At 40.9% G+C, this 19,331-nt stretch overlaps 1 protein-coding gene across 1 annotated transcript; it reads right to left on the bottom strand.

Annotated features, from left to right (window-relative positions):
• Positions 1-3,314: 3,314 nt before the first annotated feature.
• LOC143850576 (uncharacterized) lies at positions 3,315-5,887 on the bottom strand. The gene is made up of 5 exons (XM_077359808.1): positions 5,738-5,887; positions 4,656-5,678; positions 4,043-4,618; positions 3,720-3,947; positions 3,315-3,632 (listed from the first exon to the last, which is right to left on the bottom strand). Exons 1-5 carry the CDS (start codon positions 5,885-5,887, stop codon positions 3,315-3,317), a joined length of 2,295 nt encoding a protein of 764 aa, XP_077215923.1.
• Between the last annotated feature and the right edge of the window lie 13,444 nt (positions 5,888-19,331).

The raw sequence follows: 19,331 nt of genomic DNA, 5'->3' as shown, positions 1-19,331 counted from the left end.
GTTGGAAAATCCAATGGATTCGACACTGCGCCACGGAAAATCCAACCCTGACCGTACTCTTGTAAAATAGTGAATACTCCCGAGAATTCCCACGTAAGACGGTCTGTTGAAAAAATCCCATGGATTCGACACTGCGCCACGAAAAATCCAACCCTGGCCCTATGCCTGCAAAATGGTGAATACCTCCGGAAATTCCCATGTAAGACAGTCTGTTGGAAAATCCAATGGATTCGACACTACCCTATGGGAAACCCAACCCTCACCCTACCCCTGAGCTTACCCCTACATACCCTTGCTTGCATGCATGTAAGACACTCACAGCAGAAAATATCTATCATACTTAGCTGAAATAAAAGTAGGGCAACCCAAGAGGGGGGTGGATTCGGAAATTTAAATTTTTTGCCTAATTAAGTGTAATATTAAAAATAATTTTAACAATTAGTAATTATAAGTTTAATTAGGATGTTTAAAACATTACAAGTTTAAGTCTAACCCTTGTTAATTAACATAAACATAAAGAGGGTTAGAGATTACCAAACACCAAGTGCAAGAAGCCAAGCAAGAGAAGAAGAGGCACACCAAGATTTATAGTGGTTCGGTCTATCAACAAGACCTACTCCACTCTTCCAAGTTTGGCTCCTTGGATACTCCACTAATGGTGAGATTCTACAAGCCGAATCTCCAAGCTTTACAAACGCATTCTCCGCCTCCGAGGGAACAAACCCTCTTTGCTCCAGATTCACCATCTTAACGGGCCAAATCAGAGACCCTCTTACAATCAAGCTTCTCCTTCCAAAGGCCGAAGCGAAAACACTCTTCACAATCTTGATTCTCCTTTCTTACCGGGCCGAATCGAAGACCCTTAATACAATGAAGAATAATAAAAGAAAAACTCTCTTAGCCTCTTGACTAGGCCTGATACAAAGGTAATAGCTCTCAAAAACTCTCCAAGAGAATAAATAATGTAGAACCTATAGAGATCCTCTTGGCAAATGTAGAATACAAATTCAAAGCATAGAAGAGGAATAACCTTTGATATGAAAGTTTAGGTTCAAAATAGATGTGAAATGATCTTGCAAAAGGTTGTTTAGTTGGTCATGGATAGGGTATAAATAGGCCATACAAAGATATGACTGTTTAGGGGCAAAACAGTAAATAACAGGCCAAAAAAGAACTAGCCGTTTGAGCTCCAACGGCTACTTTTCGATACCGGCACGGTCGACCGAGGTGTCGCGGTCGCCCACCTTATCGGGCGCTCTCTTTTTTATTTTGAAATTTCTTACCGCTGCGGTCGACCATGTCTATCGCGGTCGATTGGACTTTTTATTTTTTGTCCAGATCCCTATCCGCAGTCGCCCGGCTCTATGGCGGTCGACCGGCTCGACCATGCTGGATTGTTTCTGGATTTCCAGAAACACATCTGCGGTCGCCCGGGAGGCCCCGGTCGACTGGCCTGCTAAGTTTCGGTAGGTGCTGGATTTCCAGCCACCATACCGTGGTCCCCCGGGAGACCGGCCCTGTTTGAAAATTCAATTTTAAATATAAAAATTTCAGGGACTTGGGCCATTGTCTTTGGGCTTTTGTCCAAGGTTTTCAAAGGTATTTTGGGGAGTGTAGATGGTTTCCAAAGATGTTAAATTTATTTATGAAAACCATTTTGAAAACCCTTTGAAGGTACAAACACAATTAAACAAGAGGACTCCAACATAATCTAAAAGTGTAAAACCTTGAGTCTTCTTGATGTCTTGGCTCCACCGCACTTTCTTGGATATCTTCAACTTGTGAGTAAACTCTTCGACTTTCTTCGGGTCTTGTGAATTTCTCCATTCTTTGAACATCTTCTATATTGTATGAGAAGGCCACCAACGCTAGTTCATCTCCAAGCTTCTTCTGGCCCTTGTAAGGCATGCTTGTTGTGGACCCCGATCCCGAGGACGAGTGGGCAAGGGACACGAGATCCCGCGTCAATCCTCTAAGATCTCCACAATGTGAAGGAGAGCTCTACCAAGGAACTCTCGAAATGATGCCACTCACAGCATGGGTGGCGATACAAATGAGATACCTCTCGATTCAAGGACTGGCCCGGAACCAAGATGTACCTATAACAAAGAAGAGTCGCCATCCAGGGAAGTAGGCCCTGGATCCCATGAAATACTCTGTTGCAACGGATAACCAGAGATACAAAAGTCCGTGCCTGATGACGAATGGGAAAGGTGTTAAGCGCCCCCAATTCGCCCAAGTGCAAGCACCTGGTCTCTTATGCCATTTTAAATTAATTTTGAAAAGTTTTGGGCTAAAATCATGTGAAATGGGAATGAGCATCCCCGAGAAAACGTCTATCTAAGCATGCATGACCCGGGGATGGGCAAAAGAAAATAAACATCCAAATCCTAACTCACCGCATCTAATCCTAACTCATCACATCTAGAAAAGCAGTAACATCCACACGCACAGCTACAGCTAAGCAGATAATCAAGATAAGATGAACAAATGCTACAACTAAGCAGGTGAGAGGACAGATAAGCACAGCTGTAAACTACCAAAGCAATAGAATAAACACACTAGCATGCGAGCCTATGTAAGAGATAATGCTAAGGAAATAATAATCAATCTCATGCTAGGAAAGTAAACAAGCTAACAGTAACACATAAGAAGTCAAAGATAAACACACAATGAGCTAAAAGATACAGGGAAAGAAATGAATCAGAAAATCAACGGTACATGAGGACCGAGAATGCCAGGGAGAAGAAAAGTGAGCGTACGATAGGCTCAGGGAGCGATTCTAATGAATCAAGCTCAGCGATCCTGATCCGCTAAAGATCGGATAAGTCTCACGATCGTCATAGCCTATCGTTGGGCTCAGCGAGGACAATCCCTGTGAAAGGGCCACGCTACGTCGTCGCCCGTCCCAAAACCCGATAAAACGTCGGAAAACCGATAAAACCAGAAAACCATGATCAAAATCGGAAATGAAATGAAAGGAAGGCTCCGAGTGACCTGGCAATCACCATCCTTGCCCATTTTGGTTTTTGTATTTTTGGAAAAAAGCTTGAAAGATATTTTCAGATGCTGAAATGATTTTTTTAAGGGTTTAAATGATTTTATTGAAAAGTTTGACTGAACTTGGGATGACGATCCGAAGCTGCCTACGTACCCTGTGAAAAGGGATCAAGCCAACGTAGTTCGAAACAGCTTTTCGAAAAACGCTTTGAGTGTTTTTTTTTTAATGTTTTTTGGATTTTTGTTATTTGATTTTTATGTATTTTTATCCCTTTTGATCGAAAGGGGGTTTTGGCTCAAGAGGTTGCCGTCCGTCATCGCCTGAACAACCCTTCATTCTTTCTCATTACAGGCCATTCGACTATCCCCTGATGATTGCGACCCAGACCTGCACCGGGAAGGTACCCCTGTTTACGCATCATCTTTACAACCCGGGGATTAGTGCTGGTGAGGAACAAAATCTCTTCATTCTTTGCCTTTTCAAATGATATGACCGTGACTTCTACAGAGAACCCGGTCAGACTAACATCACCTTTCTTTTCTGAGATACCCTCCTGTGAAATTTGGCCTACCTCTAAATCAGGATCACCCTTGACTGTTATCACCCTGTTGTTTCTGATGAACTTCAGTTTCTGGTGCAGTGAAGAAGGGATAACTCCAACCTTATGGAGCCAAGGTCGGCCAAGCAAGAGAAGGAAAGACGCTTTGATATCGAGCACTTGGAACTCTACTTCAAAGATTTCTCCTCCTATCAGAATTTCGGTTGCTAGCGTTCCAATAACATCGCGTCTGGTACCGTCATACGCCAAAATTCCTTGTTCGGAAGGGATGAAGTCATTCGGCCCAAATCCCAGGACAGTAGCAGTGGCTAACGGACATACGTTCAGTGCGGACCCATTGTCAACTAAGACATCTGGAACCTTCTTACCGTTACAGACAACAGTGATCTTCAGCGGACGCGTATGATTGTGACACTTAGATGTCAAATCTTCATCAGTGAAAGAAAGAGTCTTGGACACCCTAGCCATCCTACCAAACCAACCAGCTCATCTGATGTAATATCTACAGATACTTGTGCAGCATTCAACTCTCTTAGTACAACTTGACGGTGCTTTGGAGACGCCATGAGCAAACCCCAAATTGAAATATTGGCCTGGGTCTTTTTAAGTTGACGTAAAAGACTCTCATCCTCCTCTTCGCAACTCGGCTTGTTCTGCTTCTGTGCTTCTGCGGCCCTTACAACTTCAGCTGGGTTCTCAGCTCTTAACTCGGCGGGTTTGAAAATTCGCCCACCTCGAGTAACATGGCGGACTTCGTCACATTGATCGTTCAAGAAATCAAAGTCATCGTCATCAAAGCTCAGAACATACGGAACCACATTTTGAACTTCCTCTTCATCGCATTGAAGGATGTAGGGACCAGTAGAAGACTCAGCATAATCATCTTCGTCTCCGCCCAGCACATAAGGTTTCCCTTCCTCTACTTCTTCAACTTCTTCGCCAAATGCCAAGACAGTCGGTGAATCGGAAGCGATAGCACAAATCAGGGAAGCAGGGTCAAGGATAGGCTCTTCAGTAAAAACCGCCCCAACTTGTAGGTGGAGGGCGCGCAGCATGAGCTGGTAATGGATTCCGGGTAGTGTTTGGCATAAATACAGCGATTTTTTTCGCTTCTATCATATCCTGAATTTTATGCCTCAAGGCCATGTAGTTATCTGTTAGGTGCCTTGTTCCTTGATGATATGCACAATGCTGATCTTCACGCCAATATCTGGGGAGAATAGGCGGTGGAGGTCTCGGTTCTAAGAGAGTGATCTTTTTGTCTCTTAGTAACTTCTTGAGAGCGACGGATAAAGGGTAAGGTAGCGGATCAAAATGCCTTGGCGCTTTCCTCGCTGGCTGCTCTGTCTCTGCTACAACTCTTCTCATAGGGCGCGCAGCAACCACATTGTTAACCTCAGGCTTTGAAACTACCATTGGTTTCTTTCCATTCCTCGGATCAAAAGATGATTTCGCCAGAGAACCCTTCAACAACGCATCTTCAGTTATGGTTCCTGTCTTGATCAAGTGATTGAAATCAGAATAATACTGCGTCGCCATGAAGTGGTAATACTGCGGAGACAGGTTCTTGACCACAATTTTGATCTGATCTTCTTCAGAAGGGCGGTTAGTCATCTGGGCCGCTTTTCTCCTCCATCTTCTTACGAAAGACGTAAATGTTTCCTGAGGTCCTTGCTTGATCGCTTTCAGATCCCTCTTCGTAACTTCAATTCCTTCTTCCATCGAAAATTGCTCAACAAACTTGTTAGCAATTTCGTCTAAGGTTCCGAGCTCTTGGGGTTTCAGATGAAGGAACCACTTCTTGGCTACTCCTGCTAGAGACATCGGAAACACCTTAGCGATCTGCTCTGGAGACAGCCCATACCCTTCTAAATTTGAAATGAACGACCTCAGATGACTCCACGGGCACCCCGTCCCGTCATATTTATCAAAATCTGGCATTCTGAATTTTGGAGGAAGAGTGACACCAGGGAAAAGGGAAAAGTCAGACATATTGATCTTCCTTGGGCCCTTAACTTGCATGCTTTCAACTTGCTGGGTCAATTTTTCAACTTTATCGACCAATTCTTTCTCTTTGCTTGGCTTGACTGATTGCGGGAGACAGTTCTCCTCTACATACTGCTCGTCATAGAAATCATCTTCAGGGGAATGACAGACCGAACAAAGCCTGGAATCACATTGGGAGGATTTTGGACAACAGGTTGTTTCGAGGTAGCGGCTTTATCGCTCTTCAACTGAGTAACCTCTTCCTTTAAGGTAGATACCTCTCTTGTAAGGTTCCTCATCATGTCTCTCATTTCAGCCAGCATCTCATTTGACTCGGCCATTTGGTTAAGACTAGGGGAGATAAGTGGAAATAAAGCTGGTGGGAGAGGTGAAGAAGATCTACGACTTAGCCTCGACGTAGAAGATTGCCGGGACCAAGCAGGCTGTGAAATGGTAACTTTTTTCGAAGCAATGGCTATTGCTTAACTCAGACTCCTGAAATGGAAGTAAGAACACTAATTTAAATTAAGATAATCAGAAAGAATGTTATGCACAAATTGAAACAAGAGGTAATACAAACACATCTCTCCTCTGGGGAAAGACCAGCAGTACAACAATTGTAAGAAGGGTCATGACGGCCCATCAAACCTAAACGGATAACCATCACACTCATGTTGTTTCAGATAAAAATCCGACAGCATAACGGCGTTACAAAAGGATCATGGCATGGTAAACTCCTGGTTTATCACTAACACTAGAGCATAAAGTCATACTCAGAAGGTTTTAAATAAAATCCGGCAGCATAACAGCCCCGTAGAAGGATCATGGTAAGCTCATGGTTCCTCAATAACCCTAAAGAATACCGGTCACACTCAATATATTCTGGGTAAAATCCGGCAGCATAACAACTGTACAAAGAGATGTGATAAGGTAAGTACATGGTTTAGCTACCAGCCTAAAAAGATGATGACCACACTCAGGACATTTAGAGAAAATCCGGCAGCATAACAGCTGTACTGAGATATATGGTACGGTAAGCACATGGTTTATCAATAACCCTAAAGGATAATGGTTACGCTTAAGGCTTTTTGGAGAAAATCCGGCAGCATAACGACTGTACAAGGAGGGTCTCGGCAACCAAGCATAAAGAATACGCCGACAAGGTCAAGATGAAACAGGGCTCTCAGCAAGAACACACTCTAGTAGTGATAATGGCAAAGTAGACTCGTAATTGGCATGCAGAGCGATCTGATCAAGATCGATCAAAGGATCAAGCTCAGGGAAGATAGATCCTGGCTATAAAGATAATGATGTGAAACCAATGATCTGATCATAATCCAAAAGACGGATGGACGGGAAAAATAGATTAGATTAGGAAAGAAAACCTAGCTATGAAGCAAACCCTAATCTAGTGATAAATATATGTACATATATATACACCCTAACCAGGGGCACCAACCCTAGTCTAATCTAGCGGAGTCAAGGAAGTCTCGACTCATGACAGACAAGTGAGTGTACCAGGACCGCATTTGTAGCCACACGAGGTGAACTACCCTAGTCTATAAATGGGTCAAGGCTCCTAACTCTAGGCTCCACATGTGTAAGCAACACATGTTCATCCCCAAATGAATGCAATATATATATATATATATATATATATATATATATATATATATATATATATATATATAAACACGGGCACTTCCTAGTTGGATTTCACTAAGTCAGAAAGTATATACATAATATATAAAACAAAGTAGGGCTCCGGACTCAATCTATCGGGTACTATGCGTATGAACCATACTTAATATGTATAACAAAAGTACGCCCAATGTTATACATAGTATGCTTCATTGCTCATCGGCTGCTGTAAACACAAGTACGCCTAGTGTTTACGGCTGCAGCACCGGCGCATAGCTTGGTAATAGATACAATAATCCCATCCAGGTAATGACTTACCATCTGGCATGTACTGTATCTATCCCATGGAGCCAATAATAAAAAACAATGAAAGAAATAAAGAATATGATAATGCATGTTGTGCAGTGTGTGAATCCCTTGTTTTATTTACGCACCTACTTGGTGCCCCTGGATTCTAACGGAAAAGGTTCCCATTTAAAACGATTTTAATCCAAATTTCTTCAAAATTAGTAAAAATGGCATTTTTACAGAGTTGGGCAATGTTCCAAGAACTCCCCAGCAGAGTCGCCAGCCTGTGGACCCCAATCTCGAGGACGAGTGGGCGAGGGACACGAGATCCCGCGTCAATCCTCTAAGATCTCCACAATGTGAAGGAGAGCTCTACCAAGGAACTCTCGAAATGATGCCACTCACAGCATGGGTGGCGATACAAATGAGATACCTCTCGATTCAAGGACTGGCCCGGAACCAAGATGTACCTATAACAAAGAAGAGTCGCCATCCAGGGAAGTAGGCCCTGGATCCCATGAAATACTCTGTTGCAACGGATAACCAGAGATACAAAAGTCCGTGCCTGATGACGAATGGGAAAGGTGTTAAGCGCCCCCAATTCGCCCAAGTGCAAGCACCTGGTCTCTTATGCCATTTTAAATTAATTTTGAAAAGTTTTGGGCTAAAATCATGTGAAATGGGAACGAGCATCCCCGAGAAAACGTCTATCTAAGCATGCATGACCCGGGGATGGGCAAAAGAAAATAAACATCCAAATCCTAACTCACCGCATCTAATCCTAACTCATCACATCTAGAAAAGCAGTAACATCCACACGCACAGCTACAGGTAAGCAGATAATCAAGATAAGATGAACAAATGCTATAACTAAGCAGGTGAGAGGACAGATAAGCACAGCTGTAAACTACCAAAGCAATAGAATAAACACACTAGCATGCGAGCCTATGTAAGAGATAATGCTAAGGAAATAATAATCAATCTCATGCTAGGAAAGTAAACAAGCTAACAGTAACACATAAGAAGTCAAAGATAAACACACAATGAGCTAAAAGATACAGGGAAATAAATGAATCAGAAAATCAACGGTACATGAGGACCGAGAATACCAGGGAGAAGAAAAGGGAGCGTACGATAGGCTCAGGGAGCGATTCTAATGAATCAAGCTCAGCGATCCTGATCCGCTAAAGATCGGATAAGTCTCACGATCGTCATAGCCTATCGTTGGGCTCAGCGAGGACAATCCCTATGAAGGGGCCACGCTACGTCGTCGCCCGTCCCAAAACCCGATAAAACGTCGGAAAACCGATAAAACCGGAAAACCACGATCAAAATCGGAAATGAAATGAAAGGAAGGCTCCGAGTGACCTGGCAATCACCATCCTTGCCCATTTTGGTTTTTGTATTTTTGGAAAAAAGCTTGAAAGATATTTTCAGATGCTGAAATGATTTTTTTTAAGGGTTTAAATGATTTTATTGAAAAGTTTGACTGAACTTGGGATGACGATCCGAAGCTGCCTACGTACCCTGTGAAAAGGGATCAAGCCAACGTAGTTCGAAACAGCTTTTCGAAAAACGCTTTGAGTGTTTTTTTTTTTTATGTTTTTTGGATTTTTGTTATTTGATTTTTATGTATTTTTATCCCTTTTGATCGAAAGGGGGTTTTGGCTCAAGAGGTTGCCGTCCGTCATCGCCTGAACCCGACGGAAGTGTTCCCATGATCGAAAGGAATCGCGAAACTCAAAGAGGATCCCGAGGGACATGCAAACAGTAATCCCGAATAAATGAAGTAGATCAGTAACGATAGAAATGATTCAGATAAAAGCCAAACATTCTTTTCTTTGTCTCATTTACAATCAAATGCTCATTGAAAACTCAAGGACAATCAAAAAATAAAAATCTGTTACAGATTCAAGCCCATTATCTAGAACACACCCATTTTACTCAAAATTGAAACCCACAACCACCAACAATTAAACAAAGCGCAATCCAGAGGGATCTACTTGCTTCTGTCAGGTCTTCCAATACAAATCGAATGAAGACCGAAAGCAATAAGAAAATGCGAATCAACTCATGCGATCAAAACCCCCTTAGACATCGGCTCGAAACCATTCGAAATACATGAATCACTTAGGAAAAGAGTAGATTAAGCAAGAATTTCATTCCCGAATTATAACTAAAACATCTAGGATAAAAATTGCACACCAAAAGAAAGAAATGAATAATAAAAAAAATCACTCACAGAGAAGACGGACAAAGACCTGTGAAGCCCAACCCGAATTCTCAGCTAAAACTGCTCGTTCAACTTACGAAGTGAAGCTGCCCCTCTATCTCCTCTGTTTGTTTGTTTTTTTTTTTTTTTATAAAAATGAGAGCCCCATGCTCAAATCTCTCTCTTTCGCACCCCTATCTACTTCTCTCAATCTCACACCAGCCCTTTCTGCTCCTCTCTCTATTTCTTTATGTTGTTTTTTTTTTCACAGATCTGAGAATTGAAGGAGGAGAAGATGGGGGTCGGTGGTGGAGATAGGCGGTGGAGTCGAATTTGTAGGGGGTTTCAGCAGCCAGTGGGGTGGGTGCTGATAGGATTTGGGTTTCAATGCCTTGAAGCTAAAAGGATAAATGAAGAGGGTTTAAATGGAAGAAGAGTGGTAGAAGAAGAAAATGGTGGAGTAGGCGGCTGATGGTGGCAAGGATGGAGGTGTTGGCTGGAGGAGGAGTGGCCGGAGAAGAGGGATTGGTCGGAGATGGGAGGGGTTGAAGAAGACGTAGCACCTCTCCTTCTCTTAGCTCTCTGTTTTCTTTTTTTCTCTTTTTTTCTCTGCTAATCTCTTGCAAATGAAGGTGGGTTTAAGAGGTTGGGGATGGTGATGATGAAGATGGAAGAGGGTTTTCGAAGGGTGGTGTGGGTGGTGGTGGTGGTGGTTCGGTGGAGGTGGGTTTCGGCTGTTGGAGTGGAGAAAATGGGTTTGGGTTTTGGGTTTTGAAGAAGGGTTTGGGGTGGAGATGGGTTTCGATTTTGGAGGTGAGGGTTGGAGGAGATGAGGGTGGGAGAGGGTTTTCGAATGGGTGGTGGTGGTGGGGTTCGGTGTAGGTGGGTTTCGGCTGTTGGAGTGGAGAAAATGGGTTTGGGTTTTGGGTTTTGGGTTTTGAAGAAGGGTTTGGGGTGGAGATGGGTTTCGATTTTGGAGGTGAGGGTTGGAGGAGATGAGGGTGGGAGAGGGTTTTCGAATGGGTGGTGGTGGTGGTGGTTCGGTGGAGGTGGAGGTGGGTTTCGGCTGTTGGAGTGGAGAAAATGGGTTTGGGTTTTGGGGATTGAGGATGGTGGCTGGTGCGGTGGAGATGGAGGTGGTTGAGGATGGTGGTGGTGGTGGTTCGGTCAAGGTTGGTTTCAATGGTGGTTTGGGTGGTCGGATTCCGGCAAGCTTGCCGGAATCAATGGAGGTGGGCTTGCAGAAGGGGATAACGAAGAGGGTTTTGATGATGGGAAACGGTGGAGGAGATGGTGGTGGGTTCTGATGGTGGAGATTGGCGGTGGATGACGGTGGTGCTGTTGCCTTGGCTCCCTCTCTTCTCTCTTCTCTGCTCTTCTTTTTTTTTTAGAAAAATCTCCCTCTCTTGCTTTCCCACGAGACTTGTTATTTCTATAACTAGGGTTGCCACCCTCCTCTAATCTCAGCCATCCATTTCCTTCCTTTCTTGATCCTATGGCCCTTGATTCCTTATCCCTCTTATCCTAATTCTATCCTAGAAACCCTAAACCTAGAGTGTCTAGTTGATCCAAGCCCTACACCTCCTCTCTTTAATCTAATGGCCTATGCTTGTGGCTTGCATAGGAAGCAATGGAAATGTCCAATAATGCCCTCTTGGAAATGGGAAATGATATATTATGCCCCCCCATCTCTCTCATGGGCAGCCCCCCATCTAGTGTATTTTATTTCTTCCTTTTGCACTTGAGTGGGCTGCCCCAAGTAATAAAAAAAAACCAATATATCTTTCTCCTTTTAATACAGGGGCTTGGTATTGTCACACCTTCCTTGTTTAAATCAACCTCATTCCATTTGCAAATGAAACAACCTCATCCTCGCTTTGATAATCACACAAACTCAGCTTGTCATTTGACAGATTTTTAATTCGAAAATGTACCCATTTAATCACGGTCTAAACATTAAGAGACAAGGTAAGTTAGTAAAATATCAAGGAGAGGTCGAGTTAGCATCATCCACACTTGAGAAATTTGTGTAGAGAGGTGTCAATACCAAAACTCAGGGGTATTTTGTAACTCTTTCAATTTTTTGCAAAAATGAGATAGAGGATCAGGGCAATTGAACGGAGGATGCCAATGGGGTTCAGAGATCACCCAGGCTTTCAAACGATTTCCAAAATATATGGAAATGGGCATTTTTAGGGTTTTCGGGTTTGATTTTTCGAAAATTTTGAGATTCGGCTCCGGGATCTTGACTCAACTTCGGGATTGGGATTTTATTCGATTTCTAGAATTTATTCGATTTTGAGGAAAATGGTCCGGTCAAAATGGGGTGTCTACACTTGTGGAATCTTTGACTTGAGCTCTTGACTTGAACATCTTCCAAAGATGATGTCTCCAATGTATGTGCAAGCTCCTTGGTTCATTTTGTATGTCGATCCGTAAGCCATGTGTTGAGTTGTGTTGTGTAATGGCGATATGACATGTAAAGTTCATGTCTAAGGCACAACACTACAAAACAACACATTAGTCCATAAAGACTAATCACTTTGGGTTTGCTAGCATCAAAACAAGAAGGTAAAGTTGAATAGTTGAACCCATGGGAACCCTTGGGCTAACATTCGCCAAATATTTTACAATTTGATTGTGTCAAAGGCAATTAAAAAAAAAATGGATGAGACTGTCGACCAAGAATTTCAAGGCAAAGGAGATGTAGGTGATGATGACGTAGTTTTTGAAGGGGACCTAGAATACCACTATGATGAAGAAGAATATGTGGAAGAAGCTTATGATGACGACATAGTGTTGAGTCCGAACGCAAGGTCATCGATAGTTTTATGGTTACACGTAGTTAAAGGAAGGAAAGCTGGCGAAGGACATGGGGGATCCAAAAAGTGAAAATGTAAGCACTGTAAGAAGGTTTACACTAGGACTTATACAAGGGTGCACGCACACCTTGTAAAAGCACCAAGAGGTCAAGGTCAAGGAATAGCATATTGCAGTGTAGTTGCAAAAGACAAAGAATTACAAGATCATATCAGAAGTCAAGTCCAACGAGCAAAGAATTTACCCGGGAGAGTGCTACTGAAGAAATCACGGTTAGACGTGCTTGGCAAGTCTTTTAGCTCTGGTGGGACTTCTTCAAGTAAGGTTGCTGAATCACCAATTGGCAAGTCTTTTAGAGCAAAGGATAGAGACAATGTTGATCATAAAGTACTGCGATTTTTGGCCGCCAATGGGATTCCCTTTAACGTCCTCCGATCTCCATATTTTTAAGAGATGATAAGTGCTGCCAATTGTGTGCCTGGATACAAGTTGCCTTCTTTTGAGAAAGCAAGAACTTTATTAGACCATGAGAAAGAGAATGTGACAAGAGATTTAGGTGTTCTAAGAGAAAAATGACCTGAACACGGGCTTTCTATTGTCTCTGATGTATGGACAAACGTGAAGAACAAAATCCTGATTAATGTACTGGCATCGAATATATTCGGTTCGATGTTTCTCTATGCGCACGACTTCTCTGCTGTGGAGAAATCAGGAAAAACATTGCAAAATTTTTGTTGGAGGCCATTCAAGAAGTAGGGCCTTGTAAGCTCAAGGGTTCCCATGGGTTCAAGTAATCACCTTGTTTTGAATTAATTAGTCATTTATGAACTGATGTGTTGCCTTGGAGTGTTGTGCTATAGAGAGGTATTTCACAGGCTGACATATGCTAGCACACCACCATACATGGCCTATACTTGAAGATTAACCAAACACAAGTCAAAGGAGCAGGATCATACTTAGATCAATCATGCCTTGGAGGCTGACATATGCTGGCACACCACAATACATGGCCTATGCTTGAAGATAAACCAAACACAAGTCAAAGGAGCTGGAGCATACTTGGATCAATCATGCCTGGGAAAACAAAGGAGAAGCTCAACATCAAGCATCTCAAGCATTCAAACAAGCAAAGGAAGATCATTGAAGGTCAAAGCTTAAGGATCAACATGCAAAGGAGCTTGAAGATACTGGTGGCATCATCCTTGGAAGATGTCAAAGCAAGGAACTCAAGTGAAGATCTCACAAGCAAGCCAAGAACCATATTGAACATCAAATAAAGATTGGCTCCAGAGTTTATTCAAGAGAGTGTTTAAAATGGTAGAATGTATTTCCCTCTCTCTTGGACTTTCTCTTGATCAAGGCACATCTTAAAACCCCAAAAAAATATTTTTCAAAGATACTCACAACCTTAAAAAGGACTGAAATGGATAAGTGAATGACCATGGTGGTGTACAAACATGTTGGGACCAATATGGCGTTCCATTAGATAGTATAAAAACAAGTTCTAAGGGGCAAGCCTGGATCATCAACTAAATCCTATCATAACTGATCCAAAATATTTTCAAATATATTTTTAAAATATTTTCAACAGAAATATCTCATTGTTTCCATTCAAATCGAGTATAAGAATGTCGAAATCTGACGAGAAACGAAGGAGATATGAATTTTATAAGATTGAAACTAGAATCTGGAATCCAGGTTCGGAACTCCGTAGGTTTCCACGGAGCTCCGTGAAGCTCGCTGGAACAAAAAAATATAGCCGTTATGGCTATAACCGCTAGTTTCTTTTTGACCCAGAAATTACCAAAATGCCCCAAACGGTCGTATTGAGTTGGATACCCATATATACACATCAAATGGACTTTAAAATCAAGGATTATGATGTTCCAACTCTAAAAACCCCTAAATCAAACTTGTTTATCAATTTTGGGTCTAATCTCTCTCCAATTCTCTTTGTACCTTGATCTTAAGCAAAACCATTTGAGATTGGATTAGACTTTATTTGTAATCAATTTTTAGAGAATCTTGTGAGCTATACATTGTATCAAGCCTACAAAGAGGCCAAGTGTTCTACAACATCTTTTTCATCTTTTTCATTGTATTTTGGTGAAAGGAACGCTGTATTTAAGTTCTTTGGAGCGGTTGTGCTCGGATTGAGCAGTGGAGCTCAGATTGTATTTGGCGGAAGGAATGCAGTATTTAAGTTCCTTGGAAGATCATTTGTGGATTCCTCAAGAGATTAACTTGGGAAGAGTGGAGTAGGTCTTGGGTTTAAGACCGAACCACTATAAAATCTTCTGTCAAGCTTCATTGTCTCTTCTCTTCTTCTCTTTTGTAAGTGCTTCTACTCTTGACTCTAAAACTAATCCGTATTCTTGATCTACTTAAAACTAGTGCAAGAAAGTTTTCCAAAGTTCTAAAAATTTTAAAAGACACCCACACCCAATTCACCCCCTCTTGGGTTGCCTATTGGGATTTCACTTGGTATCAGAGCTAAAGGCTCTTATATAGATTTTTGAACTTTCAAATTTCTCCAAGAGAAAAGATCTATATTGGCAACCTAATGGCTTCTAGACTTCCATGTTTTAATGGAACCGGCTATGGATCTTGGTCGATCCGTATGAAGTCCTATCTTAAAAGTCTTGATGGGGATATCTTGAGAATAATCGAAAATGGTTTACCTTACCCAAAAGACTAAGTGATTATGACCGAAAAATATTTTCTCAAAATTGCAAAGCTATGATTGGTATATGTTGTTCATTACCTAGTTGTATGTTTGAGAACATTGCATCTTGTAAAAGTGCTAAAGACATTTGGAATGAAATAGAAAAATCCCATAAAACAAATCCTTGTCTTTTAGCATCAATTCAAGAAGAGAATCCCCCTAAAAATAAAGGGTCATTTGAAAAACTTAGAAAGGGATATGATGACCTCTACAACGAGTTAATAGATAGAGACAAAAAGAATATACTTATTAAGAAAATTATTGACTCAATGAAAAATAGAATAGAAATCCTCCAAAATGAACTCAATGAAACTTCAAGCAAAGAAAAGAAGTTGTTTGAAGAAAATGAAAAATTAGAGAATGCAAACATTGAGCTCCTTGAAAAGTGTAAATTATTGAGTGAAGATAAAGAAGAATTAAGATCTAGCTCATCTCATCAAATAGATTACTTAGAAGATAAAATTGAGGAGATGAAACTACAAAAGGAAAATATTGTTTTGGAATGCAAGAAACTATAAGATGAAAAGGACAAATATGTTTGTAAATGCTCTTATAGTTTATCTTATCAGGAGGGTCCTACATCCTAGGTTAACTAGGCTTGTCCTACAGGGAAAAGAGGGTTAACTAGTGAAACTAATCTAAAGGTCAATTGCTAATAATAGCAATCGGCCGTGATGAGGCTGGACTCCTAACTCTAGTATACCCTAAAACCTAGAACACAATGTGACGTAAATGTTCCTAAAGCGACTCTAAAGGTTCCTACGAGGTGGGACCGTGATCCAACGGTTCCAAGATTGACTTGAACATGGGTTTACCCAACCCAAATTATTAGGTTAATAATTTTCAATTATTTTCAGGGTTCCTAACACCTAAAATTTAGGAAAAATCTAAGGCTCTAAGGGTTAGTTATTTCCCTACATGTGTTGAATTCACGGAAGGGGATCGTGCTTTCTACCCTTACACAGTTCGGCAAATAAATCATGATATACTGTTGCCTGACATTTTCTCAGGATTTCCGTGGACGAAGACCTCGGAGCCAACAATATATTTAGATTTAGATGCTAAAAAGTCAATGGTTGATCGCAATGAAGAAACGATTATGAATACAACCCTTTCATCTAAAATGACCTAGATTAGCTAGTTATGAAGGAACTTAATGATTTTTAAGGTTTCTATTCAAATGACTTAAGGATTACATGCATTCGGGAAAGTTATGATATTCTGAAATTTTTCACGATTTTTAGAATTAAAGTGAATTTTTAATGATTTTAACAAAATCAGACCAGATTGATAGTATTACAAAGAAACATATAGCAAACATGCTCCAAATCATTCCAAATTATCACTATAATATGCTCACAGTAATATCAAACCACAATATAAATTTCACACATTATCTCTGAAATTTACTATTTTAAATATATTTATTTATGTTCTATCAGATTCAAAGACAAATAATAAAAAATATCCACACATGCACAACAAATTCAAAAAAATCATAATATGATTTTTCTGGGCCAATTCATCTTACTACAAAATTTTAGGTTCCGAGGAGTTCATTTGATGGTATCTCCTTCATACATGTGAAAATAAGTAATTTTCATTAAAAATTTTGAGTAAATATAATAAATAAACTCAAAATCTTTTTTTTTAATGAGCAAACTGGGGTTAGGCAGACCCCTACCAAATATATTAAGAACAAAATAAGAATGAATTACACTCTCGGGTATAGTGCCAGAGGCATCATTGCAAAGAATGAGAGAAAAATCATCAGGGAAATTATCACATTGTTCACCTTTAATAGGGCAATTCCATTAGGATAGGTAGTCTGCTGCTCAATTTCCTTCCCTCCAGATATGAGATATCTTCCATGTTTCACATTTTGAAAGCAAATTTTTTATCTTTTCTACCGTACTAGCTCTTTTCCAGGGGCAAGGGAAATGGCCTTCAATAGTTTTCACCGCCATCATGGAGTCAGATTCGACCCATATTTTCTTGAGGTTCTTGGATACTACCTAATGTAGCCCATGATAGATGGCATCCAATTCTAACAAGTGGATGCCGTCTTTCTTAATACTATGAGAGAATGCTACAATTGCTTCTCCTTCCGGATCTCGAATGACACCCCCTATGCCCGCACCTTCTTCCATAACTGAGGCATCAATGTTAAGCTTCATCCAACCATCATCTGGTTTCTGCCATTGAACTGTTTTAGTATGTTTCACCCTGTGGATAATAGGCAGATTCATGTTTTCAGCAATGAGTCTATTTCTGGTCGTTGTGGAGTCCATTAGATTGCTGTGAAGAGTTCTCACTCAGACCTGGCTAAGGATGTTCCTAAGGATAGTGATTTTGTGGGTTGGGGTCCCCCCATATAACCTGTTATTTCTCTCCAGCCAAATGGCATATAGAGCACTCCCAAAGGCAATTCTGATCGTCGTTGCCCCCTGGTTTCCACCTGTAAAATTTGATCTGATCCATTCTTCTTCCTCAGTGAGAGTGGACTTTGGTTTCCTTCTGTGATTGAATCTCCATAAGATGGATCTCCAGATCCATGCTGCATAAGAGCATGAAAAGAACTGGCGGTTTATGGATTCTGGTTCTTCTTTACAGAGAAGACATCTGGTTTCCACTTGGATCCCAATGAGCTAGAGTCTATCTTTTGTTGCCAACTTGTAATTAGCAATTGAACCCATGTTTGGGTATATGTCCCTTGAACCAAACAGTTATGTACCAAGGAACTTTCAAAATTTTCTTTCGAACCTCGTTCCATGCTAATTTCATTGTGAGGATGCCATCCGGGCACGGTTTCCAGACAGGGGTGTTTTCTTTCCTCTAACATGTTACTAGTTCTAGATTACATATAATAAGATACTAACCGTTGATCGCTTTCCTTGTCTCTAAGGTGTGTAAATCCAAGATATACGCTTTGTCACACCTTGTATACACAAAAGAAAACCCCAAAGATCGCCCAATATAATCCGGTTTTGACGTTTGTTGAAGAAGAGACGAAGAAATCCAAGTGTGCTTTGAAGAAAAACAAGTAATAGAAGATGATCAAGAACACCACAATGGGGGAAGGAATTTTCTAGAGGGGGAAGACAAGGTGGGATGTTATTCCAAGAAGAGAAAAGCCTTGGGTGGGTTTGCTTTTATAGGCACAATGCTAGGTTTGAGTGAATTTGAAAGTTTCCAATGTGAGCTCTCTCTTTTTGGCTTGTTTCCAATTTGTGCTTTGACTTTCCCATTCTTTGATTTTCATATTGAACTTATTTCTAAACCTTGTTTCTTGCAAGCTAAGCAATGATAAATTACACAATGGAGATCCTTCAAGATCAATCTAGAAGCCTTCTCACATAGGAAACTAGCTTTTATGAATGATTTTTGTCCAAAGATGGTTGCCCAACGTTTGAGCTCATTTTTGACTTATTTAGAGGCTGATTCAGGAAAAGTTCTAAACTAGAAAGTTGTAGATATTTTTAAGATGTTCGAAACAAGTACAAAAATGAATTTTTAGACGAGAAGATAAAACGTTATGGCCATTTTACTCACCTAATCATACTCGCCTTTTCTATTTATAACTCTTCCTTCTTTTCATTCTTTTTTTTTCAAAACTCATCTAATATGACATCACCATCCCACCTCATCCATGTTCGGCACCCAACTAAGTGGGCCACCCATGTGGGACGCCTACTTATGTGGCTGACCCACATGGGTGGGTCCACTTGGGCCCCTTCCTATGTGGACTTTGCCCAATGGGCCTTCTCACATGGGTTTTGGGTTTTCATAAAAATTTAATAAAATTCTTTTAAATTCAATATTTTATATATGGACCCAACCCATTTGACATTTATGGTGCACCTCTAACACGTGATCGAACAATATTTTTTTTTGAAAAACAACTTTTTGGACCAAAATGCCCCTATTAGACCATTACACATCCAAATGCGACCAGAATACCCTCAAATTGGTTCACCCCTAAAGGGGAAAGTTAAAAATGAAAAGTCTTTGTGGTCAAACCTAAAAAATAGAACATTTTTAAATTTACTTCTTTTGGTGGGTAATATCAAACATGATCATTTGACATTCCATGAAAATG

The sequence above is a fragment of the Tasmannia lanceolata genome, unplaced genomic scaffold (assembly GCF_043159265.1).
Source record: "Tasmannia lanceolata isolate RefF3 unplaced genomic scaffold, GAP_Taslan_0.1 ptg000018l, whole genome shotgun sequence".
Taxonomy (NCBI): domain Eukaryota; kingdom Viridiplantae; phylum Streptophyta; class Magnoliopsida; order Canellales; family Winteraceae; genus Tasmannia; species Tasmannia lanceolata.
The sequence above is the reverse complement of the archived record's forward strand: the minus strand, read 5'-3'. Positions and strand labels throughout refer to the sequence as shown.

What these genes read in the sequence shown, in the direction of transcription:
- LOC143850576 (XM_077359808.1), bottom strand. Translation starts at nt 5,887, where the DNA reads ATGGCCGAGTCAAATGAGATGCTGGCTGAAATGAGAGACATGATGAGG. An exon ending in TTGTCCAAAATCCTCCCAAT is followed by an intron (nt 5,679 to 5,737) that starts GTGATTCCAGGC and finishes TATGACGAGCAG; the next exon opens with TATGTAGAGGAGAACTGTCT. An exon ending in TAGAAGCGAAAAAAATCGCT is followed by an intron (nt 4,619 to 4,655) that starts GTATTTATGCCA and finishes ATCCATTACCAG; the next exon opens with CTCATGCTGCGCGCCCTCCA.